This window comes from Doryrhamphus excisus, chromosome 15 (genome assembly GCF_030265055.1).
Source record: "Doryrhamphus excisus isolate RoL2022-K1 chromosome 15, RoL_Dexc_1.0, whole genome shotgun sequence".
Lineage (NCBI taxonomy): Eukaryota > Metazoa > Chordata > Actinopteri > Syngnathiformes > Syngnathidae > Doryrhamphus > Doryrhamphus excisus.
In genome coordinates, this window is record NC_080480.1 from 12,160,742 (window position 1) to 12,187,113 (window position 26,372).

The 26,372-nt window shown below is 40.5% G+C and overlaps 1 protein-coding gene across 1 annotated transcript; it reads left to right on the forward strand.

Moving 5' to 3' along the window:
* Positions 1 to 396: 396 nt before the first annotated feature.
* mosmoa (modulator of smoothened a) lies at positions 397 to 26,283 on the forward strand. The gene is made up of 3 exons (XM_058049330.1): positions 397 to 1,344; positions 15,049 to 15,261; positions 21,405 to 26,283. Exons 1-3 carry the CDS (start codon positions 1,239 to 1,241, stop codon positions 21,587 to 21,589), a joined length of 504 nt encoding a protein of 167 aa, XP_057905313.1. The 5' UTR covers positions 397 to 1,238; the 3' UTR covers positions 21,590 to 26,283.
* Positions 26,284 to 26,372: the final 89 nt, after the last annotated feature.

The window sequence follows — 26,372 nt, forward strand, 5'->3', positions numbered from 1 at the left end:
AAGAAAATATCTGGGTTTTCCCAAGTACAACCAGTGGTTACTCGAAAATGTATGCTTTTCAGTACAGTAGCCAAATGAAATGATTAAAACAGGATGTTACATCCATACAAAAACACTAATTGATGAAGACTTACTGCATCAAATACCGTATATAAGTTAACAAAGCATGTTGGATTTTTTGAAAAATATTTCTATATTTATACAGTTAATGTTTAAATGAATTAATTATAATCAGTTGTTAAAATATGTATTATTGTGTTTTTCCATTAGTTATGAATTGTTAATTTGATTTATTACAGGGATTTTTTTCGATAACAGTTATTGGGGGAAACAACCTGGTCCAAATAGAACGGCCCAGGTCAAGAACCCCCACTTTTTAAAGGTAATATCGCGAGAGTGAAGCCCCCTCCAGGACGAGAAAACAACGGCCAGTGTGTGCGTTAGCCTGCGTGGGGATCAAGTGGGTGTTCATGTTCGTCTGATGCCATTAGGCAGAACGGGAGGCTCGGCTAACGGTGGACGTGTGGATGTGCAGCCAGATAACAACGGTACCATTTTAACGGACACTTTGGGACCTTTAACGTCGCTTTTTTTTTCTTTGCCCCCCTCCCCAGTCCGAGAGAAGAACAGGGTGGGAGGCTGGGAGGCTAAACAAAACGCAGGGAGTACCAGATGCTGTTCCAGCGGAGCACAAGACGGTGATGGGCTAACATCGGACTTTGGCATAAAAACAAACAAACAAAAAAAACACGGATACTCTCCATCGCTTGGCTTCTTCTACTCCTGGATTGTGTGTGTGAAATGCTAACCCAGTCGTGGTCTCGGCCGTCGAGCAGCCTACGGGCCGCAGCTCGGCTCACCGATCCCGAATCTGGGAAGTAGCTAGCCGCCTGCTAGCCACAACTGCCGTGCCCGATGCTGCCGCCGCTGCTAAACGCACCCAGAGGACAACAAAAGAGGTCGCCGTGAGAGCTTATTCTTTGACCTTCCGGGTATGCCGTTTGAGATGTGATGCTTCGGTGTGTGGCGTCTTTGTAGCTGCAAGCTCTGTGGAGCTAACAACATTGTTGCAAAAAATGCACAGTGGAAGCACAACACGGGGCTCCCGCTGAGAGCAAGGGGGGGCGAGGTTAGACTGACAACAGCCAGCCCACTGTCCCCCTCATCGCGGGGGTCAGATTTGAGTTCCCTCCTCATCTCACCCTACGTCCTCCGTAACCTCATTGGATGAAGAAGATATGGATAAACTGACCATCATTTCAGGGTGCCTCTTTCTGGCAGCTGATATCTTTGCAATAGCCAGCATTGCAAACCCAGACTGGATCAACACGGGAGAATCGGCAGGTAAACAAAGCAAACCCTCACCTTTATCACCTATTATTGAATTACCAGAGGTTTTTCAACCACCTCTGACCACCGGGGACAAAATCAATATAAAAAAGTATATACATTTTATTCATTCATTTTCTACTGCTTTTTCCTCACGAGGGTTGCGGGGGTGCTGGAGCCTATCCCAGCTGTCTTTGGACGAGAGGCGGGGTACACCCTGGACTGGTGGCCAGCCAATCACAGGGCACATATAGACAAACAACCATTCACACTCACATTCATACCTATGGACAATTTGGAGTCGCCAATTAACCTAGCATGTTTTTGGAATGTGGGAGGAAACCGGAGTACCCGGAGAAAACCCACGCATGCACGGGGAGAACATGCAAACTCCACACAGAGATGGCCGAGGGTGGAATTGAACCCTGATTTGCGCGCTAACCACTCGACCGCCGTGCAGCCCCATAGTAATAACAAAGACATCAAAATTTAAAGTTTCTTTATGATGAGTATATAAAGAGACAGGGCCCTAAAAATAGGTAATTAACTGGCTGCACCCTATTGGCTATATTAAATGTTAAAAGGAACCATAATATCCTAATATAGACCAAAAGATATTTGACAGACTTTTTCAAGACAGCATATATCACTGGTGAAACTTACAGAGGATGAGACGCCTTCTTTAAGGAGATTTTGGATGTGAGATGAAGACATTGGTGGACTTCCAGTCGCACGTAGGTGGGCTCTAAGTGAGAAAGCAGTCGGGCAAACCCGGTGTCTTCCACAGCTCAGAGAGGCTGGTCATCTTGTCCTGTTAATTCAATTATTTTTCCCGTTATTTGCTTAGCCTTCTGACTGTCATGCACATACGTAGGAGTGAGTGTCCATTTGACTGACGGCTGCACAGTGAGCCTCGCAAACTCACCATACTCTGTCAAGTGTTTGTTCATCAAATGCCATATTAAATTTAAAGCTTTTGAGTATGCTGCTGCTGCTGCACGCCCCCCCCCCCCAAAAAAATATATTTTTCCTGGCATGTTTTTTCATTTTATATCACTCTCACAAATGTCAAGTAAGTTCCACACGGCAGACATGTTTGTTTTGGCTTTGGAACACCTGTGCAGTGTGAAGGAAAGTGGGCGGGGTACGCTTCCCCATCACTTTCTGTCCTCCATACATTTGCGATACACACAAACACAAGTTTTATATACGTCTTAAATGGCTTCTTTTCTGTGTAAATCTACTATATTGGGTAAGGTGACTGTTATTTCACGTCTAGAGGTGTATAGTATTGTTAAAAAGGATAGTAAACAGATTGTGTTCCATTTTTAAGGAAGGAATCCTACTTTGTGGAAATTCACAGTTGGGTCTGGAACCAATTAACCAGGATAATCGAGGGATTACTGTATATCCACTTTGGAAATAATGTGGTTTATTTGATTTAAAAATATTTTTTTATGACATATTTTACTTAGACGTCACCATGGGGTCAAGGTAAAAAAAAAAAACATCCCAGGCCAATGAGGTTAATGGTTAGACAAGAAAGCAAAATTCAACCCGAATTATGACAGCTGCTGCTTCAAATATGGATTTGTCGCATCAAGGCATGCGATGCCCCAAATCCCTTGTGTGTTGTTGTCATTTTGGATTAAAGTTACAAGAAGCTATACAGAACATTCCACAATGGCATGAAGACGACTTTTCCGGGTTCCCTCCAATTACCACCAAAATAGTATAATGGATGGTAAAAACATGCTGCGCCTGTCACTCACGCACATCAAACCACCCTGTTATCGTCTTTTGTCTGGAAAACAAACTCCATACTTGCACCCAGGATGAATCGGTATTAATTATGTGTGTTTTTAATTGGATATTTTGCTTTTCTTTGTTGTCCACGTCATTGCATGACAATACAATTAGATAGATTATTTTTTTCATGATTATATACAGCTTTTATGCCCCCTTCATAAAGCGTTGAGACGCAGTGATGCAGACAGAAGAGAAAAATAAAGAAAAACTCACCTGCTAAACTAACTTCAGTTATGTCAAAGGCGAAATAATTTGATTTTGAGTTGTTGTAGTGAGAGTCAACATAGTCTGGGATGATCTTAATATGTTTTTTTTCTTGTCCTGCAATGATTTTCCATAGCATATGACGTTTGATTACCAGCTAATTATACAAATACTGGCTATCTTACTTTGCCTGCTTGTTTACTTGTCACAGCGTTTTAAAAGCAAAAAAGATTAAGTTGGTTAATCATTGATAGTGACAACTAGTAGCATGTCACGACTGTATTTTTTTTTTTTTTTAAAGCTACTACTTTGTCAGTGAAATTAGTTGTTATGGTATCCCTAGTGATTTATTTAATGAGATTGGTGCTGCATTCACATGTCTGTCCTGAAAACATTGTGATAGACAGCTGCGTGTCTTTGTTCCTACTGTAGGACGACAGCTTAGTATCTGGGTCAGGGGGGGCTTCATCGTCAACATACTCACATTCCACAAAGTATTATTAATGCTGCACAGGATTAGCAATTTGCACATCATGAATTATTAGATGCAACTTCATGACAACAGATCTCTGCGTTATTGCACCAGAGTAGAAGGTGGACTACTGTGGTGTTGTACTGTGGGTGTTGTTTAAGAGTGTGAGTAGAATAGTGACCAACTTCCTCTTTGATTGAGCTGTCACTTCCCCATCTCTTTCACTCATTTGGATGTGCTTTGCGTTGGGGAAAATTCTATCCAGTCCACTCTTTTCACTCATTCTGAGCATATTCTGGAGATTATGTTAGTTATACCAAGATATACATTGAGTAGAGTTTGTTTTTGGTTTGACATTCATCATACAGCAACTTAACACTCCAAAGTTGGCCGGTTTTGATGATACATATGGTAGAAAACAAAAAGATGATGCGCACAGTGAATATAGATCGTGAACACGCCCATGTTTAAGGGGAACTGCACTTTTTAAAAACATTTCCCCATCATTCACAATCCTTATTTTCCCTTTTCTGTGCATTCTAACACGAGAAAACTAGTTAATATGAGCCAGCTAACAACGGACATCATGGGAAATAATTTTTATTGGGTGAACTAACACGATGAGTTGCTCGTAGGTAGTTTCAGCATCATTCACAGACAGGAGAGTGGATAGCTAGCTCTCCATATCATATCGCTACAAAATGCTCATTTGCCGTCAGCATTTTTTTTTAACCCGAGGACTGCAGCACACTTCTTGTGCTGGAAGACACAGCCATCCCAAGATGAGCGGACATTGTAAGTGTTGTCGCTAAATCTATGCTGCTATTGTTGATTAGAAGTAGGCCTAGGAAAGAAATTTGGGTTTTAAATCATCAAAATACTTCAACTATTACATGTTGTTATCAGTGTACATGTTAATGCATGATTGTGTATACCCAACCATGCAACGTTGTTTGAGTTGTTTTTTTTTTAAAGAGGCCGTCATAAAAAATAGGTGTTTCTCAATGATGTGCATTGTTAGCTACTCATATTAACTAATTTTCTCACACTAGACTGTGCAGAAAAGGGAAATAAATACGTAATCACGTTTCACATAAAGATGGTGAATGTTGGCCAAAATAAAAAAAAAAACAAAACGCTTAGCATTCCTCAGGGCATCAACTATTTACATGATAAAACAAGTGTTTCCAACGCCCCCTATTTGTGATTAGGTAAGAACTCAAGAGACTAGTTATTTTGAAGGCATATTTTTCATTTTTCTCCTCCTTTTTAATGTATTCAAACTCTTATTAATCAGTGTAAGTAGCACGGATATCTAGCAGTAAGAGTGTCAGACTGTTGAGGATAAAACTAAGCTTGTAAGCCTCAAATAGAGCTGCAACAATTAATGGATGAATCGTCAATTATCCAACTACTATTATCCACTACTTTGGTAGTTAGGTGTCACAGTTAGGTCTGGGTTCTGGTTAGCCCAATTCAAAATTTGCTTTTGGAATGAATATGGAAAAAAAGTGGGATTTGGCTAAATTCACTCTTCAGCTACAGCATGAAGGTGTGTTTATGTTCTCTACCCACTGTACATCTTCATAAGCGAATGCTGAATGCTGTTTGTGACAGGTCTTGTTGACACACACACATCCCACTCTGTGCTCATTGCATACAGCCACTTGATTATAAAGCCAAGGAATTTGTGGGCTTTGACATTTTCCGTATGAATCACAGTAATGTGATGAAAAATAACAACTCTTGGCTAGTTTTTGTAGGGTTACCTTTTTTAATGTAAGGGAAGGAATATTTGATCAAAACCAGATGTTTGAATACAGGGTAATCGTTCAACATTCTTATCAGATCAGTACCTGGTACGAGACCAAAGCCATCCTGATGAGTTTCCAACTAAATCAGTTATTTATGGTATAAAATGTATTGGAATAAGAGGGTGTCCGTCTGCTTTTGAAGCATCATGTCCTGCAAAGCATTTTGAGCACATAGGGGACACCACAATGTAATTTACAGTCACAATAGCCACATTTACCTGAGGAGTTTTTCTCTTTCTGAATCAGCAACCCTCATGAGGAAAAGCGGTAGAAAATGAATGAATGAATGTTGTTATTATAGTCTGTTGTGACCAATGTAGAAGACTATATATACAATTTTAATACATCTCGCCTTGTATTTGTATTCTAGTTAATTTTGCCATTTTTATGCATAATTTAGCCAAAAAAATAAGTAAAATGTATGCATTTTTTTAAACAAATAGGCCATGTTCAGTCATGAAACAGAATGATTTATTACTGTATTCTTCAAAAACTGTGATACTAGCCACGTTTACATGACGAGTTTTTCTCTTTCCGAATGGAATCTTTCCGAAAGCAATGGTATAGATAGAAAGGAATATTCCAATCGCGTGTCTACATGCGCCGCTATAATCAACCAGAATAGTCAATGGGGCATGCGCAGTAAAACGTAAACACCAACATCACGTGATACCGACTTCCTTGAGTTTTTCTTTCACTTTTTGGAATAACTCCGTATTGCCAGTTTTTCCTTCGTCCAGTCTTGAAATTCAGTTTCAATCAAAAACAAATTTTCCGCAGCAGTCCAGTGCCGATTGCTCGCCTCCATTTTTTTAAATCGAAAAACGTCTCTAGCTGCGTGTTACGTCATATTTCAGCATTTGCTGAAAGAATGCACCCGGGAACAGGAAAAGATAAAGTTCAATCTTGCTAATATTTTATAATTAAGCTCGGCACATGTTTTATATAGATATGTATTTTCTTTTTTAATAAAACTGGACTTGTGAATGGCGTATAGAAGGGTTTAGATTCTGTTCCACAGATGGCGCTAATGCACACGAAAGCTGCTTGCCAGCCGCCAATAAACAACAGAAGAAGAAAAACACCACGAAGAAGAACGCAGTCTGACAACTTTCCGATTGAGCGGGTACAAGATACCTCAATCGGATTGGGGAAAGGAATATTCCACCCCTGTGAATCCGATGATATATTCATTGGGATTGGCACTTTTCTTTCGGAATGAGGTGTATACAAAGGTTACATTCTTTCCTTTTGAACAAATAACCCAAATGGAATTGGAATATTTGGGTCCATGTAAACGTGTCGAAATTCTTCTCAATACCGGTTGTGCTATCATGACATTACTGTTACTGAATGAGGTCGGCCAAGTATGTCATTTTGTCACATGCATAAACAAAACCACATCACAAAATGGATCTGTGAAATCCCCAGCACATTCTTCTGCACAAGCAAGCTAGCCAAAAACACCTGAGGTGAAAGTGCAGCGAGTGACCACAAAGGCAGATTGGTGATCCATGACATCATTGTCCTCACTTCGATGCAATATCCTCAGGCAGTAACACTCCAAGCTGATTTCCTGTGCTGAGCATTGAAAGGACAAAGCCATTGTTGCTGCAATCTGCAGACAGAAACTGTGATTCTTGGCAGCTCCGCTTAACGACTGCCCTCCACATTTGCCACTTAAAGTGAATGTTGTTTCCCAAGAGCCTCAATAACCTCTGAATCACTCTACGCTCGCTCGTGCCCAAAAACTGCTAAATCATATCCAAGAACAGGCTGCCTACTCTTCACACTACTGGTGGATTATTACATGAACATGCTGCAACAAAATGAGACTATTTCCCCCAAAGTTTTCCTCAGCAGCATCATTTACCACCCCTGCAAGCTGCAAGTATGCAAAACCTTGATCAAACTAATGTATAAGGATATTTTTTGTATTTTGAAGCAGTCAAATGCATTGATCAACTTGGCAGCAAGTAAATCTTGAACAGAATGTAAATGTGAACCATCAATGTTTGGTGCAAGACCATTTGGAATTCAAACAACAAAAAATAGCCACGGTACTTAATATTGCAGTACAGTACTAGGGATCGATCACGGTCATCGGCTGATTTCTGTAAAAAAAAAAACACGTAATCAGCACATCGCTACTCGTGTGCTGTGTCACATAAGGTCAGCAACACTGGACTAAATTCCGGATTATAAGCCGCTATTTTTTTCCCAAACTTTCAACCCTGCGGCTTATTCAGTGATGCGGCCAATTTATGTAATTTTTCTAACGGCCGCCAGGGGCTCTCGAGTAGAAAAGGTAAGATTAAGACCAGTGGAATATATGCGTCGAGGAAGACTGCAACTTCTTGTCTTGTGCATAAATTAAATTAGCGTGAACATACCCTCATCATGGAAAATGCAAAAAGAAAGGCATATGACGCAGCTTTCAAGCTAAAAGCAATCGAGCTGTCCGATTAAAGAAGGAAACAGAGCTGCTGCACGTAAACTTGGCATAAACTAATCGATGGTGAGACGCTGTAAACGGCAGCGGGAAGAACTGGAGCAATGTAAAAAGACGAAAAAAGCTTTCAGAGGTAATAAAAGCAGGTGGCCCGCCCGAACTGGAAAACATTCTAGAACACTGGGTGAACACACAGAGAGCAGATGGCCGAGGTGTTTCGACTGTGCAGATCAGACTGAAAGCAAAAACAATCGCCACCGAAAAGAAAATTCCGGATTTCAAAGGAGGACCATCGTGGTGTCTTAGATTTATGAAACGAAAAGGTCTGTCCGTCACATATGTTTACATGTTTGAATGTGGGCACATGCGGCTTATATACAGGTGCGGCTTGTGTATGTACAAAATCGGTTTTCCTCTAAAAATGTAGTGGGTGAGGCTTATAATCAGGTGCGCTCTATAGTCCGGAAATTACGGTAGTCTGTAAAACTTCATGTAATCCATGTGATCGTATTGGTATCGGACGATCTCACTCATGAATGATTGGGTATCGGCAGCATGAATCCCTGATTGGAGCATCGCAGCTCTGATTGCATTTTAACCCATAATTACGCTCGTATGGGTCGATTCTCTCTAGGTCCGCGTTTGGGCTTTCAGTTTGAAGTTGCCATGGCAATCTGTGCGGAGGTGTAGTGACAAGGTCTCGTCGAATCACTGCTTTCCGTTTCTAATTGCCTCCTCCAGCTGCCACTCCTAGCAAATACCAATTGCAGTGTGGCGTTCACTTCTATTCAGTCAACGCCTCAAAAACAAGCACAAGCAGGAATTACCATATTGCTTCTGCATGTGCATCTCTTCTGTGTTGATGCAAGCAGCACTTAGAAGATAAATTAACGTGTTGTTTACCTGGCGAGGTTGTTAGCCACTCGTCAAAGTCCCATTCATCTATTTGATGTGCGTGTTGCTGTAGCGTCCTGATAGTCACACCGACACTGACTGCTCTTTTTAAGGCGTATTAACGCCAACGGTAGTGCTAATTTACAACACAGTATGCAGCTCACGGCGCACCTATCTCCCACAATCACAATAACAACACATTTTTTTAACGCTTTAATTGCTTGTGAGCATGCACACACACATGTAACGCTGCATAAAATGAAACTAACTCTCCCAAGTCGATATCTTCATGTTCTGTTGTCAAATAAACCACTGCTCATTGTAAAAATAAAGCCTACAAAAGTCTATACCATTACATGTTTGTACAAAATATGTGTATATACCCCCCATTATAAAAATTAAAGGAAATAATATAAATAATATAATCATAAAGTGTCTGTACCATGTACCAGACTTGAAGCTAGCTACTTTTTTCAAACGCTTTGAGCCCTTGTGGCTTAAACAATCATGCTGCTAATTTATGACTAAAAGAACTACAGTTCCCATGATGCTTAGAGTGCAGATTCAGGAAGTAGTGAATTGGCATTGTGCAGTGGACGCCAATATCAGGCTTTGAAGTCTTATACAGCGATCTGATCTGAAAAATCTTAAGTAAGTTTGATCGAGTGTAGAATTACTATAGTGACGCTAGGAACACCGACTTTAGGTCAGAGGTTTAAAGTGTAAATATCCCATATAAATAGTCTGCAATTATGATATTGGACATTGAATAGGCTATTGGTTTCTAATTGGTCATCATGAAGTGAAAGGTGGCTTTCAGGTGCTCCCTCCCTGTTCATTTGCAGCACATCAATTCAGCGTTTTAAAGGTGCATCCCTGATCTTTTTTGTTTTAAATTAAAAATCCGATACTAGTTTTATTCTCAGTAATGGATGCATTTGTGCTACACACCGAGGGGATTGCTTGAAGGCTTGATGCGAAGTGAAAAGGTTATTTAATGGTCTATTGCTTCACTGCAATCGCTTCTTAAAAGCAATACTGTATTTTGTGTTGTTGTTTTGATGAAGTTGTTGATACATTACAAAAGCACCTTTTAAGGGCACCTTTTAAGGATCTCCGTGGTCATACGGAGCTTTGAATCGGTACAAAAATATTTTCATAGTGTCAACAGTAAACTAAAGTACTTTTACTTTCTATAACATTTTTAAAATAAGATAAACAAAAATGTGCTTCACAATATAAGTGGCACAGAGAAACAGAGGCTAACTCCTATTGTGAACATACCCGCTGAGAGTTTACAAACACCACTACCCGCTAATGATAGCATCGCCATGCTGAGGATGAGAATTCACTGCCGTCATTTCCTCTTATTTGGGCCAGCGCATGGGGAGCCTCATTTTTTGGATGCCAGTGAGTTAATTGCAGGGCTACAGGGCACCATGGGGGCACAGAGGTTAGAAGGCCTCTATCAGGGAAAAATTGGCTAGCAAATGAGAGACGGGGATGTCATGCTGGAGATGTCTGACTGTTACCTTTTTAGTTCACCTTTGACCCACGATGTGCACAATCCACTATTTAGTCACTGTGCTTGGAAATGAATAGTTTGTATTGTATAGTATGTATTCCTTTTCTACTGTATTATAGTGCTAGATGCTAGGGATGCACTATTGCAGCCTGTAGATATCCTTGTTTGCAATGTAGTGTAGTAGCCCCCCCTCTTACGCACACATGGAAATGTCACTTTACAAAGCGTTAATTTAATACGGCATTTGAAGATCCAGCACGTGTACGGTGAATTTTCGAGGCACACAGATTGTGTCGCTGGGCAACACTCGCCCATATATGTGTGACAGCTAAGTAAATAACCTGAAAAATAATTGAATTCATCGGACTAGATGACAAAACTCTCTCAGTCACTGCTTTCCGCCCGCCGACTACGAGGAAATATTTCAAAAGCCGTAACCCTGCTAGAGCTCCACCAGACAATGTCCTCTTGATTGGAAAGTCTCCTGAAAGAAAGCATCTCATCCTTTGTAAATTTCACTTGTGATATACTGTTCTCAATTCCAGGATACCTTGGAATTGTCCTAACCTAATCAACTCCAGCTCTGAACTGAATCGGCACTAGCACCAGCGTTCGCTGCAGTGCAAAGCAACACATAAACACGCTGTGTGTGGATGTGCTCAACGAAAAAAAACAAAAAAAAACGCTGTTTTGCCACAAAAACATCAAGCTTGGCTTGTTTTCCGTGGCGTCATCCCCGTGCTGTGCTGCGTGTCTACCCTCCGAGTGCAGACATTCCACTGAGAGCTAGTGAAACAGCAGGAGACCAGCAGATTCTGGTGGAAGTGGTCATAAAGCGGTGCTGTTAAGTGCAAAGAGAGAAAAAAAAAACTTTAGCCTAATGTTCTCCTGTTCTCAGCACATGTTGGCCTCTCATGGTCCCTCTGCTCTTCAATTTGGCCAAGGTTACTCTGTAATAGAAGGGCGCCTTCAAGAATAAACGGCCTATGAGTCATTCAGGTGCCATTTTTGTCTGGAGCTGTGACCTCCAAGACCCCCAAAAGTGTTGTTTCATAAGTAAAATGATGATAAAAATATGAGCTGGAAACCTCATATTACAAATATAAAACATAAGGTGGCCAGAAATATTTCAATATTGAACAAAGAAAAAAATGTTCTCAATCAGAAATCACTCCACACTCTTTATTGCTCTCTGGTTCTACCATATCTTACTTATTGTGTGGAAATATGGGCTAATAACTATAAAAGCAATCTTCACTCGCTAAATGTACTGCAAAAAAGGTCAGTAAGGATAATTCATAATGCCGCCTACAGAGAACATACTAACTCCTTATTTCTAAAATCACAAATACTTAAACTTGCTGATATAGTTCATCTTCAAACAGCTAAAATAACACATAAGGCTAAAAATAACCAATTAGCTAAAAATGTCATCCAATACTTCTCTACAAGAGAGTAGAAATATGATCTCAGAGAAGAAGTAAATTTGAAACACTTACTTATATGCTAGGACTACGTTAAAAAGCCATAGCATTTCAGTATGTGGAATCAAACTATGGAATGGATTGAGTAAGACCCTCAAACAATGCACAACGATGAGCCAATTCAAGAAACAATACAAGCAGTTGATGTTTGCTAAATACAAGGATGAAGAGTCTTGAACCAGTCATGATGTGCTATGCATATCACTATATTGACAGATCACCTCGTACTTCGGTATGTGACAAAAAAAAAAGTAAACTATATCAGGAAAGCAGGAAGTGAACAAATGTAACAGTTACTGATTGTAAAAGTACCAGATGGAGGGGTAGGATTTAATAAGCTCTGCTTCTTCTTACTCCTTTTGGACATGTGGAACTGTGAACTGATTATGGGATGCATTCAATTGTAATCTGATGCATGTTCAAATGAAATAATACCATTACCAAATTGAACAGTAGAGTTAGAGCTGCTATTGAACTGCCAGTCCCCCCCACCCTAATGAAGATAAGCGGCATTAAAAAATAGATGAATGGATGAACCGTCAGTGTGATTTGTTGTTGCAGTAGAAGCAGTGCTTTCACAAGGTTTTATAAAAGGGGCAGGATTTCCTCTCTACGGCCAGAACCCACCACACCCCAACAATAGCTCCTTCCAAAATGGGTTCCCAAGTTCATCCAATACAAATATGACATTAAAGGGTGCATTCAGAAAAAAATTGGTTTGATCCCTTCAAATGCAACAACAGCTAAGAAACTTGTTTCATGTATACAGTATATCCGCCACCTGCAGAGCCACCATGTGATTTCCTTGCCCTTTCTATGAAAGGGTTAAAAATGGCTGACAACATTGTACACTATAACCTGTTGTATTTTTATCGTCATTACAATCATTTTGTGGTCTACATTGCTTACTGCCAAGGCCGTTCAGAAACCATTGATTCTACTTTGCCAAATTCTTATGCAGGATGATTGCTTCTCTGGTCATTATTTGATTACATTTGGTAATTATGTGTGACAGCTAAACCGCTGATCGAAAAGGACCAGCGGGCATCAAGTGTGTACTGCACTAATCTGCTTTTGCTTAGTCAGCTCGAAATTCCCCTTGAGGACGCAGCCTAATTGAATTCCCTCATCCACGGTGTAGACATTGAAAGGCTGAGGGAAAATAAGTTTCTGGGGATCCCAATAGATGAAAATTACAAATACACATAAAAATACATAAATATTTCAATATTGAACAAGGCAAAATTTGATCTCAATCAGAAATCACTCTGCACTCTTTATTGTTCTCTCTCCAACATATCTTACTTATTGTGTGGAAATTTGGGATAAAAAAAAAAACTATAAAAGCAATCTGCACTGGCTAAGTGTACTGCAAAAAAGGTCAGTAAGGAGAATTCATAATGCCACCTATACAGAACATAAAAACTCCTTATTTCGAAAATCACAAATACTTAAACTTAACTTAACAAACAGCTAAAATAATGCATAAAGCTAACAATAACCAATTACCTAAAAATGTCATCCAATACAAGCGGTTGATGTTTGCTAAATACAAGAATGAAGAGTCTTGAATCAGTCATGTTTTATATATATATATATAATATGTCATATATCCAAATGTGGCCCACAGGACACTAGTTTGAGGCCCCCGCCTTGATATGAAAGTTTAATGTTAGTGCGGCCCGCGCAAGTTTGATATGGATGCTGTATGGTATCATGTACCCAGAAAAAATTATTACGTTTGATTAATGTTCATGTTAAAGGTTAAATAACTGTTAATAGTTATCCTCTCTATCCGTGTGGAAGTGGTAAGTTTTTGGCTATTTAAGTTTAAAGGAAATAACTTGAAGGCTACCGTTTAGGTCGCTAGCTCTCTAGTTTGCGAGTTAGCATGTGTCCCAAGACCCTGCAGTTGCGCAATATGTTGTAAATAAAAAGAGTATAAATGTGACTATAGTTTTGTTTTGTCATGTCTACAGGGCTTTAATAATGCTTTGTTAATTTTAATCTGAAAAAAATAATTTGTCCACCAACTATATGTGGTTTCTTAAGTTTTTATTTGCCGTTTTATTATTATTATTATTATTATTATTATTATTATTATTATTATTATTATATTTATTAATTTATTTATTACTGATTGATTTTCTTTATTCTTGATTTGTTTATTTATTTTTCATCTTATTTTGTGTAGAAAAATAAAAATTAAGATATTTGAGAACTATTTTAATTTTTTTTTTTAAATAAATGCGTTTTTTTTTTTTTGGAAAACCTGATGCGACCCAGTCCCACCCAGACTCGCTCCAGTGGCCCCCAAGTAAATTGAGTTTGAGACCCCTGCAGTAGAGCAAAAATATAATAGCAACGCAAGTAAAATACAATGCAAAAACCTCCATCTTGTGCTGTTGTGCAAGTCCACACAGTGGACCTCCACTTTCCCTAATATTGTAGAAATAGTTAATATAGGCAATGCTAAAAGGCAATACATTCAATGACAGCTAACGTTTGTAGGTAAACTTTGCCAAATTGCTATTATTGGCTGACAACAAACATAACTAGTGCGTGTTACATCAGCAAAGCAGGAAGGGGGGTGTGAGTATAATGCTACCAAGATGTTCAAATGTTTGGTGCCCTCCCTTTTAATGGTCAAAGAGCTGTCATCAACTGCCCATTGCCAACATTGACTATGGAAGTGCAAGTGCACCTGTCCTTCACTGGTATAATTGGAGCCACGGCTGTGGAGAAACGACCCCCACCCCCCTGAGCAGACGCAGTATCTGTGGCAAATTAAAGAACCCTTTCCATTCCTTCTGGGCCTGTCCCTGCCTTGTGTCACTGTCAGTAGTGCTGCTGCACTTTGGTCTTCCCTTTAAGGCTCATGTCATTATTTTAGACACAGATTCCTGGAATTGGAGCTGCTTGCCACTCTATTTTAACTTGCAGGAATATATTCAGCCTCCTAGGATATTTATATACAATACACTTGTGTATGTGCATTGTTAAATATGTCAATATTTCAGAGGCATAATACCCAAGTTGAATTGAAATGTACTTCTTCCATCCAGGTGCTCTTACAGTTGGTCTAGTCCGCCAATGTCAGACCATCCACGGACGAGACCGAACCTGCATCCCTCCACGGCTGCCTCCTGAGTGGGTCACCACGCTTTTCTTCATCATCATGGGCATCATCTCCCTCACCGTCACCTGTGGACTCCTCGTGGCATCGCACTGGCGCCGAGAGGCCACCAAATACGCCCGCTGGATTGCCTTTACCGGCAGTAAGTGAGCTCCACAATAAGCGCATTCACTTTGATTTAAGCTCTTTTGCTTCGCTAGACTCGCTGTCAGCATATTCCCTCCCTTCCTCCCCGAATCTTTCCCCACTTTGCTCCGTCTCAGTGAATACGCCGTGACACAACCTTTACACAACTGTCTGTGCTGCTTTAGTATATCGCTACACAGTATTTTTTTTAGTTTTTGGAGTTTATTGCGATATGCTAACCATACAGACGTTACTTTCTGTATTTTTCTTTTCCTACGTGCGTCACTTCTTGTGCTGCCTGCAGCTGAATAATCAAAACAAAATGCTGCTTTTGCCTTGTGAGCTACTGTGTTTATTTTTGTTGTTGTCTGCACATCACCGCTTCTTTGTTTTTCTTCTAAACACAGTTCTAGAATACATAAACATCGCCATCTGATTCTTTGTCAAGGCCACTTTCATAAGGCTGTGTGTGGGAGGATAGCCTTTAATTGGTCGTTCAGCTGAGGGGCTAGACAGCCTGAAGCAGGCTTAAATACCGTGGAATCTGTAGCATAGCCTTGGATGCAACAATGCACCGTTGTATTCTCACAGTGCTCTTTGCATTTTTATGACGCTGACGTCTTTGTGTGGTGCATTTGACAGACTCCCACTTGCCAGCTTTGTCATTTGCATGCTGGACGAAAAAAAAAAAAGCTGCTATTTAATGTTCCAAATGCAAATATCGAAACAAAGAACCACACAGTTCTACAAACGTAAAATGTTAAGCGAACACAAATGTGCGCCCTCAGGTAAATTCAAAGGCATTTTTAGCCATTGTTAAACAATCACACCCAGAGGGAAAAAGCAAGCTGTTGCCATGGCAATCGCTTTTCCCGCTATGCTGCTGGTGGTCATAATAGACACAAGGTGTATTAATAGTACATTTATTTCCTCACGCCGTTAATGCATCATAATGATTTGTGGTTCAAACAGGGAAAATACAACTGGTGCAATATTTTTGTTATATAAAAAGGAACGAGATACAGTAGTGTTGTTCTCATCCAGGAAGAGGCAGAGTCAACCTTCTATTTTAAGATTCAATGATGAGAAGGCATCCAGCTGGAATTGTTTTGTTTGTCCTTTCAAGGTGGCTGAACTTGAGCATCACACCTTTTTGGTGTGAAAGAGTATGACAGGATTATACCGTATATATGACACATCCGCTGGACCTGCAGAGATGTTTACAAGAATTTGATAAGGTTTGGTCTTTTCGAGTTCTCTGAAAATCAACCCAAAACAACAGGGAACAAAAAATGAGCCCAAAGTCGCTTATCTTAGACTGACCTGGCAACACCTGATGTGTGTGTGTGTATATGTATTATGTCTAATTTATGTTTTATTCTTTATTCTGTATAGTGTTTTTGTGTACCTTATTTTAAAGGGAGACCATAATGTCTACTGTATTGTGTACTACAAGTGTAAAGGTGTGTTATTCAATGTCTAGAGCAGGGGTCTCAAACTCAATTTACCTGGGGGCCACTGGAGCTAGGGTCTGGGCAAGGCTGGGCCGCATCAGGTTTTCCAAAAAAAACAAAAACAATACAAAGCATTTATTAAAAACATAAAAATATACAAACTTTTTCAGTGCTTTGGTTCCGATTTTCTACAATAAAAGCTCTGATAAAACATTCCACTGTTCTGAAATATCTTAATTTTTATTTTTCTGCACAAAATAAGATGAAAAATAAATAAACAAATCAAGAATAAAGAAAATCAATCAATCAGTAATAAATAAATATAATAATAATAATAATAATAATAAAACGGCAAATAATAAAAACTTAAGAAACCACATATAGTTGGTGGGTAGACAAATTATTTTTTTCAGATTAAAATTAACAAAGCATTATTAGAGCCCTGTAGACATGACAAAACACGACTATAGTCGCATTTATACTATTTTAATTTACATCATATTGTGCAACTGCAGGGTCTTGAGACACATGCTAACTCGCAAACTAGAGAGCTAGCGACCTAAACGGTAGCCTTCAAGTTATTTCCTTCAAAGTTAAATAGCCAAAAACTTAACCACTTCCACACGGATAGGGAGGATAACTATTAACAGTTATTTAACCTTTAACATGAACATTAATCAAATGTAATAATTTTTTCTGGGTACATGATACCATACAGCATCCATATCAAACTTGCGCGGGCCAACATTAAACTTTCATATCAAGGCGGGGGCCTCAAACTCGTGTCCTGCGGGCCACATTTGACCCACAGGCCGCGTGTTTGAGACCCCTGGTCTAGAGGGTTCTAATAATGTTAAAAACCATATAACTGTTGTCTAAAACTTGTTTAGCCGTCTGTGCACAGGATATATATATACACTGTACTTATCCAGCAACAAACATCATAACATGAGTTTAGGTCATGAAGCCACTTTGTGCAGTGACAGAGATTTGTCGAGTTTGGAAAATGATGTCAGTTATCAACTCTGCATTATCCGGAAGCCATCATTTTTGATGATCACAGATGAAACTTTAAAAAAATAAGCCAAGACCCGGGAAACACTAAAACCAAACCAAACCAAACCGTATGGCTTGCTGGATACTAGTCTTAAGAACCATCAGTATCTTAGCGCATAAGCGTTCTGTGGACATCAATAGCTGAGGATTTGGATAGACGCCATCATAAACGACAAGCATCAAGTTAATTTGGTAGAAAGTCGCTGAGGTGGCCATTCATGTGGGCCAAAGCAGGTGATGAAGGGGGGCTGCAGAAGGTAGCCAGTCTAGCCAGTAGTCAAACTGGCTCATTGCCACTAGGACTGAATGGAAAGCTTTGTATGACCCACACAGGCTATTTCAGTGTACACACTCAGGTTTCCTTAGGGTGTGACCCGTGGGAGTAGAGTGGCCCTAATATTCCTAACAATCAACAACAGTAGGGTTAAAGTGGGTTAAGGTTAGGGCTGGGTTAAACGATTATTTCTGTAATCGATTAATCTATAAAATAGTTTTTCGATGCATCGATTAATCTTTGAAAGTCCCTGATTAGTCCCTGAAAACATAAACCACAAACACATGCAGAGGTTAATAAAATATACTATATTTTTAAAAGATCTGCCCATATCAATAAAGTATAATAACATGAATAATACTAATAACAATAATAGAAATCAAATTAACTATAATTTCCTCAATGGTAATGGTTCCTCAATAGGTGCTGGTGCATCGCCGTCGTGCTTTCGTGATATGCCATCTCAATTTTGCATAAAAAAACAAACCACCGCATCATTACCTTTTGGCGTGAAGTATTCCCACACTTTGGATACTTTGTTACGCAATCTTTTCTTCTGGTTGGACTCACTGAAACTTTTTGCCGTGGCCGCCACCATGGTTTGATTAGTGAGTAGTGGTGTGGCGTTCGTGAACGAACAGGTCAAAAGAACTAGTTCTTTTTTGTGAACAAATGGATACCCATTCAGTCCGCCGGCCGTTTTGTTCATGACCGACGCAGCACGAGTTGGTGAGCTGTTGAGTCGGAAAGAACGTGAACATGAATGAACGGACCGACTCGACACGACTGACCGGGTCTATGCACAAGGGGAGATCACAGGCTATCGACCAATTGACGGAAATGAACGGATCTTTTTACTGAATGAAGCGGAATGATCCTGTTCACGGAAAGAACGGTTTTGCCCACTACTAATTCTGAGTGAAGTCGCATCGACATGCAGTTCTTGTGTCGACGTATTTTTTGTGTCGATGTCATTGATGACGTCGACACGTCGTCCCAGTCTGAGTTAAGGTCTGCCTGCCATTATCATGTGTCGAGGATGGTTTAGAATAAAATAGTTTAGTGCGTTCAGAGAAAAGCAACATCTGTTGTTGTTTGTAGTACAAATCACATCTTTACAATCTCCTCCAGTTATCGCAATATTTATATGACCACTAATATTAGCCGCTTGCCAAGCAGATGTGAGGTTAACAGCCAGATGTTGTAGATTGCAGCCATAAAATGCCTTCCCTAAACAATAAATTTGCTTAATGAGGAGCATATTGATGCAGACCATGACTCCACTGACTAAATCATGCACACATACTCCACAGCATTTTGAGAAAAGATGCTTGAAAATGCATTTGGATTAAATGCTTGAGTGCTATAACCCAGAGATACATTTTTTAGGGAACGGTTACAGTGCTATTTTGGCATCCGGCTTACCTTGAGTAAATAAACAGTAGTTGAACCTGCCTCTTTGCAAAGCTTGGAATTTGATTACTCCTTTTCATCCTTTAAGCTTGCTAAGGAATTTAATGCTGTTATCAACCTGAAGTGGTTCAGAGAGCTTATTTAGCGTCTTTGGAGTAACATTTAGTGTGGGACTGAGGGACACTGGTTTTATGCTTAAGGATGGGTTTTGTGCTAGAAGGATTTGGGCTTTATCCAATTTAATTGCTGCCTTTAAGTGCGCTTGAGAAAGGAAACAACCCGATGCAGTTCATGTATAACATGTTAAAAGATCAGGAGATATATTGTACATTAGATGTTTGTATCAAATTAGATTCCCCAAATTAATCCTTTGACAGTGATTGATGATACCACCTTGTCTTTTAATGAAGACAAATGAGTGACCATTTATATCTTCTAGAATATTGCCCAAAAATGTAATACAATAGGAGAGAAGAATCCTCTTATTCTACATGTTGTGAGTATTTTGTGAGTGTTTTTGACTGTGTTGGAGAAATTGATAATATATATTCATTTATCTGGACTGAACTTGAAACTGAAACCAGGAAAATGCAACAAAATGGAGAGCATATAAGCATATTCAAGAGTCAAATGGCATTTTGAGTACTCTAAAATAAAAAAAAATGAAAGCCTTGTCTTTATTGAACAGCCTCATAATTCCTTCGTCACACATGTTGTCAGTCTCTTTGTCGCCGCTCTCAATTTTCACTTTTTCCATCGAGCAGTTGTCCCATCTTTCAAAGTCCATGCTATCATGGCTGACATGGGCAAAAGATGCTAGGTCAATCACCTTTAACTTGAAATCTGCATCATATTAATTTCTTCCAGTGTTTTCCATGATGAAGGTGTCTGTCTAATCTGAAGCATACAAGATGTCGCAAGATTAGAACATGATCATAAATTAGCTGCATCAGCGTATAAGCCAAAGGGTTCACAGTGTGAAGAAAAAATTAGGGCATGAACCCCGGAAATTACGGTAATACACTTTTAAAAAAAACGTGAGCGTGTGAAGGCGCAAAATTCAAACTGGTCAAACGGGTCAAAATAACTAGTTATTTTTTGTGAACGGAATGAACGAGGTCAGTCCATTCAGTTGCTTTTTTTTGATTGGCTAAACAGTCAGTTCACCGTTCCTTTTGCAGGGCGGGACTATCTGTGTGCTTGCCTGTCTTATCCTATCCTCGTGCATCGCTCTGTGGGTGGGTGGGGTTAGCTGATGGAAAGGCCGAGCAATTTCTCGGTCTCGGTCTTTCTGACTCGTTCATTCTCTCGGCTATGCAGCTAACCCCACGCACCCACAGAGCGATGCGCGACAATAGGATAAGACAGGCAACAGTAGTGTGTCAGTCAATTTGACTGACACTTGTCGGCCGTTCATTCATGACTGACACAGCACTACTTTTATTATTGTTTTTAATGCACAAGATAGTACAAACCATTAAAAACCTTATATATTTTTTTGTTTTTCCTACTGTAATTTTTTTTAAATTATATTATAAGGAGTGCAGCGGGATTGCAGTGTTGGACAGGAGGGAGGCGTCGAACCAAGTGTGGGGGGGTTGGGGTCGTCGTAACGCCGGACCGGGGTGCTGAGACACTCTGATCCGGAGAGCTGTCATAATACTTCCGATTTCAAGGTACGTCTTCTCGTGTTGTTGCGCTGTTGAGTCGGAACAAACGTGAACATGAGTGAACGGACTGACTCGACACAGCTGACCAGGTCAATGCACCGGGGGGAGATCACAGGCTAACGATCAATTGACCGAACTGAACGGATCTTTTAACTGAATGAACCGGAATGATCCGGTTCACTGAAATGAACGATTTTGCCCACCACTAGTGTAATAAAAATGGCTGCTGAAAAGTGAGAGGTGACATGCTTCTGTGAGATACTGCATTTATCTATTTTGTGTCTCCCTCCAGTGATCCTGTTCTGCATGGCGGCGCTCATCTTCCCCATAGGCTTCTACATAAACGAGGTGGGAGGCCAACCGTACAAGCTGCCCAACAACACGGTGGTGGGCTCCTCCTATGTGCTCTTCGTCCTCTCCATCTTCTTCACGATAGTGGGACTGCTGTTTGCAGGCAAGGTTTGCCTCCCGGGCTGAGGTTCTTCACGGGTGCCCGCCTCTGGACAAAAGACCAATGAGGCTCTGAAAAAAAAGGGATTTTTACAGAACTCATAACGACCGGGATGACAAATTTTGGCCGAGTTTCTGGGACCTAATGACGTATTGAACTGCTAAGGTGACAATACATCACAACACAAAGAAGTGGGCATAAGAGGGGCGAGGAAGAGTCTCGGATTGGGGGGCGGGGGGCAGCTGTCCCAGCAACCTGTCCCACTGACTTCTCTGTGGGTTCTCTGTGCCACTGTCATGGCAACTGCAGGGATAATGCCGGCACACACAGTTCTTGAGGACCACTCGAGCCCTCAAAATACCTGCTGACGCCCGCCCTGCCCCACCCTTGGCACACACAGTCACCGGCCGCCCTTGTTGCTATTTTTGGGCCTCTTTGCTATTTCAGTTGTGTGTTGTTTCATTTCTGTTGTTGTACATTTTTGTGTTCGCCTTTCCACAGAAGTATTTTGAGTGTAAATGAATGAAAGCAGGGTCGGCGCTCGCCTGTCACATCATATGACCCCATATGTGTGTGTGTGTGTGAGTGAGGTGGGGGAGGGGGATGAGCAGCTTCGGATGAGAGGAAGGTGCGTGGGTGGTGGCCAGCTGTGGAGGTGAGCACTCGGTCACACACACACACACACACACACACACACACACACACACACACAGAGGAGAATGCCACTGAATGCAACAGTCAGTCATTTCAAAGGTCCCATATTATACAATTTTCTTATAATATAATTCATTCATTCATTCATTTTCTACCGCTTTTCCTCATGAGGGTGGCGGGGGTGCTGGAGCCTATCCCAGCTGTCTTCGGGCGTGAGGCGGGGTACACCCTGGACTGGTCGCCAGCCAATCACAGGGCACATATAGACAAACAACCATTCACACTCACATTCATACCTATGGACAATTTGGAGTCGCCAATTAACCTAGCATGTTTTTGGAATGTGGGAGGAAACCGGAGTACCCGGAGAAAACCCACGCATGCACGGGGAGAACATGCAAACTCCACACAGAGGTGGCCGAGGGTGGATTATAATATAATATTCATATAAAATATATTATACAATTTTCATAAGCAAGCTGTTAAAACATCATTAAAAAGTCACATTTGCATCCGAGGGGACCTTTTTAAATATTAGAATGTCGAGTTAGAATTTTTGACATCCTCTTCTATTTGTAGTACTCTGTTTCTGCAAAGTGCAGCTACAAGGACGATGGATGTTAGAACATTTGGAAGGAACTTGCGTTGCTAAATATAGCGCAGAGTATTGACTCCTTTCGACAAAAAAGCTGCAGTTGCATAAGGGAAGAAAATGTCATATGTGAGTGTTGACAATCGGTGGTATTCTCCTTGAAGGTCGAGAAAGAGAGAGAGGAAGCAAACGAGCAGTTGAGTGTCTTTCTGTTGATACGACAATGAAGGCACGGGGACTGCAGGTCAGGTCCATTCATGGGGCTGTGCCTCAAGTGTGCTGCTGTTGAGCTTTGTAGAGGTAACACACACACACACACACATACACACTTGCACATGCTACACAAATAGATGTTTTGTCTAGTAAGAGAAACCATTGCAATGCCCCTGCACAACTCAAAGGTAAGAACATGGCGTACTAAATCATTTTGACCATATAGTGTTACTGTACACACTCAAAAGCGCGAGAAACCTACTGATTTTGTGTGTGTGTGTGTGTTTGGCAACCATCAGAAAGCTCAATAGCTAAAGTCTTAAAAGAGTCGTCGTTTTGCTTTTGTTCCCCCCCTCAGCAGCGCCCGCTCTTTCTCTGTTGGTTGAGTATTTGTGCCATGACCTGTTTTTGTTTGATAATGTACAGACACACAGGCAGGATTTTCTGTATTAGGAAGCACTGTCCATTCTACAGTATAGCTAACAGGAATAGTTGCACCACACGTGTTTAAAAAAAAAAAAACACACACAAAAAAAAAGAGAGAAACTTCTTACCTCATTGTTTGTATTAATTTTAAATGGTGGCAACAGGTGCCCACTCTTAATTTGTCTCTTGCCTTGATCGGATGTCTACACATAAAAGCCTATGACCATAGGAAATTATTTATCACTGAATAAAAAGAAGAAACTGGCTGTGTGTGACTGACAGACTTTGTGAGTCATTCTTCTCACTCGCTTTTATCTGATACCGCTGATTTCATGCTTTTGCTGTTTCAAGATTACAGTGGAAAGTATACTGTCGAAAACCCCTGGGGTGGTTTGAATTTGAATACGGTTCTTAAAGGGATAGTGATGATTTTTTTTTTTTGACATGAAGTTGTATAACATCCCCATTAACAGTGAATTAACATGCACTTGCTGCTGTGAGCCCAGTTTTATTTGGATTTTGGTAATACATTTGCATCTTGGGCCCATTGTTGTGTGTGTGAGATGCATCTGCTGCGACATTACAGCCATCTTGTTATGTACATATGTGTTCAAAACCGGATGACAATGCAAGCGTTGCAGCCATTTTCATCACATACCCAGCAATATATGTGATGTGCATTAATAGGACGTCAGAGAAAGTAAAGCCGAGAAATTTGAGGAGGCCTGTTTGTCATGAATAATGCATATTCATACATATATGCATATTGTTCCAAACTCTTTACGTACTTAAGTAACCCCAATAAATAATGCCAATTACGTTTCTCATCACCGAAATCCCACTAGAAATGGGCTCACAGGACCAAGTCACGATTGATGGACTACTGCAAGTGGGAATATAATTCATAACTTCATGTCAAATATCCAACCTCTATGGTGACGTTTTCTGTCAATTTGACCTGCTGTTATTCGAGGTAAACAGGTAAACTTATTTTGACACACCTCTCCCCGTTCTAATTCCATCTGACCAAGTTCGGCATCGGCGTATTCCTGTTCATATACTCTAGGCATCCCTTTGGCTATGTGCTAAAAGGAATGTCAACATCACTTGTTTCATAATCAGACATGTTTACTTTCACTATCCCAGGAGTTAAGCAGGTGATGGAAATGTGCAATTGACAGCTGGCGGCAGGGCGCAGTGATACCAAAAGAGAGAAAATAACGGCGAGCGATGGTGGTGAGGTCTGACTTTTTCGTGGACAACGGTTTTGTGATGCGAATGTATTACTCTTTTGAACGCATATTGTTTTGAGAAGCAAAACTCGTAAGTAACCCCACCAAATAGCCAGGAATGATGTTGCAAAAGTCTGATCATCTCCTGGTGAGCTTGGGTAAAAAATCCTCCATCTTGGCAGTCAAATTCATTCAGTAGAGCATAGAAGTACTTTAAGTGTACTTAAAGTACTTCCAGCTCACTCACGTCTGACCTCTTCAGGATGCACTGGTTCTGCAATTGCCTCGTATGATATTTCATATATCATACGAGGCTGGTCGCCAGCCAATCACAGGGCACATATAGACAAACAACCATTCACACTCACATTCATACCTATGAACAATTTGGAGTTGCTAATTAACCTAGCATGTTTTTGGAATGTGGGAGGAAACCGGAGTACCTGGGAAAACCCATGCATTCACGGGGAGAACATGGAAACGCCACACAGAGATGGCCGAGGGTGGAATCGAACTGGGGTCTCCTAGCTGTGAGGCCTGCACGCTAACTACTCGGTCTACCGTGCAGCCCGTATGATATTTCAGTGTATTTTATTGTCCGATTAGTAAGACTAACAAGAATACGAATATTTTTTATCATGTTTCGAGACTTCCTCAGGTGATCGGCCAAAAGTACTAAAAGGGTTCAAACAACTCCAAGCATCTACGCTACAACACCACCTGGAACGGATCAAATTCAATATTTACAGCCCCATTGCTAATAGTGTATATTTGCTATGAGCCAGCACTCCTGATTCTGAAGGCCCTGGGCAGATTACATTGAGATGGCAAATACATAGAAGATGAAATCTGATTGGATAGAACAATATATACTGTATATAACATACACATGCACTACTGAAAGCAGTTCTACCAAGAAACATGCTACTAAATGACGATAAAAACTATTGTAATAAATGACTAAATTAATATGACCATTTAAGATATGAATGTAAGTCAGTGTTTCTGATCGTGGACCTGAACCTGACTGTGCAACGCTGCATTCGGAAGTTCAGAAGTGACATTAATTGTAATGATGATGTTTTATTTGTTTTGAACATGCTAAAAAGTTATAATAAGGGACATTGCTTGTTTACACTTGCACTATATTTAATATTTTGATCTTTTTGTAATTGCTGCTGCAACGTCATGCGTTTTGCTATCAGTTTTATCCCAGCTTGTATTGTATGTGACCACAGTATCCTCCAGGAATGCTTGACTGGTTCTTCTTGTCAGGCTCTTTCTGATTGTCTGCCTGATGCGACAGATCAGCACTGACAGATAGCATAACAGCCCCTCTGCATCCAGATGGAGGCGAGATGCGTTTCCGGCCAAAAATAGACCAGCCAGGCCACTAAAAATCGAATATACTTAGTCAACAGTATTTCAGTAGAGAAATCCCAAGTTTAAATATTAATTGATAGATTTCTAACATTTTTTTCTTTATGAAAGTGCAACCACTTAATAGCAGTAGCTCAGTATAATTACAATGATGTAATTATGACTGGGCTGTACGGCGGTTGAGTGGTTAGCGCGCAGACCTCACAGCTAGGAGACCTGAGTTCAATTCCACCCTTGGCCATCGTGCATGTGTGGGTTTTCTTCCGGGGACTCCGGTTTCCTCCCACATTCCAAAAACATGCTAGGTTAATT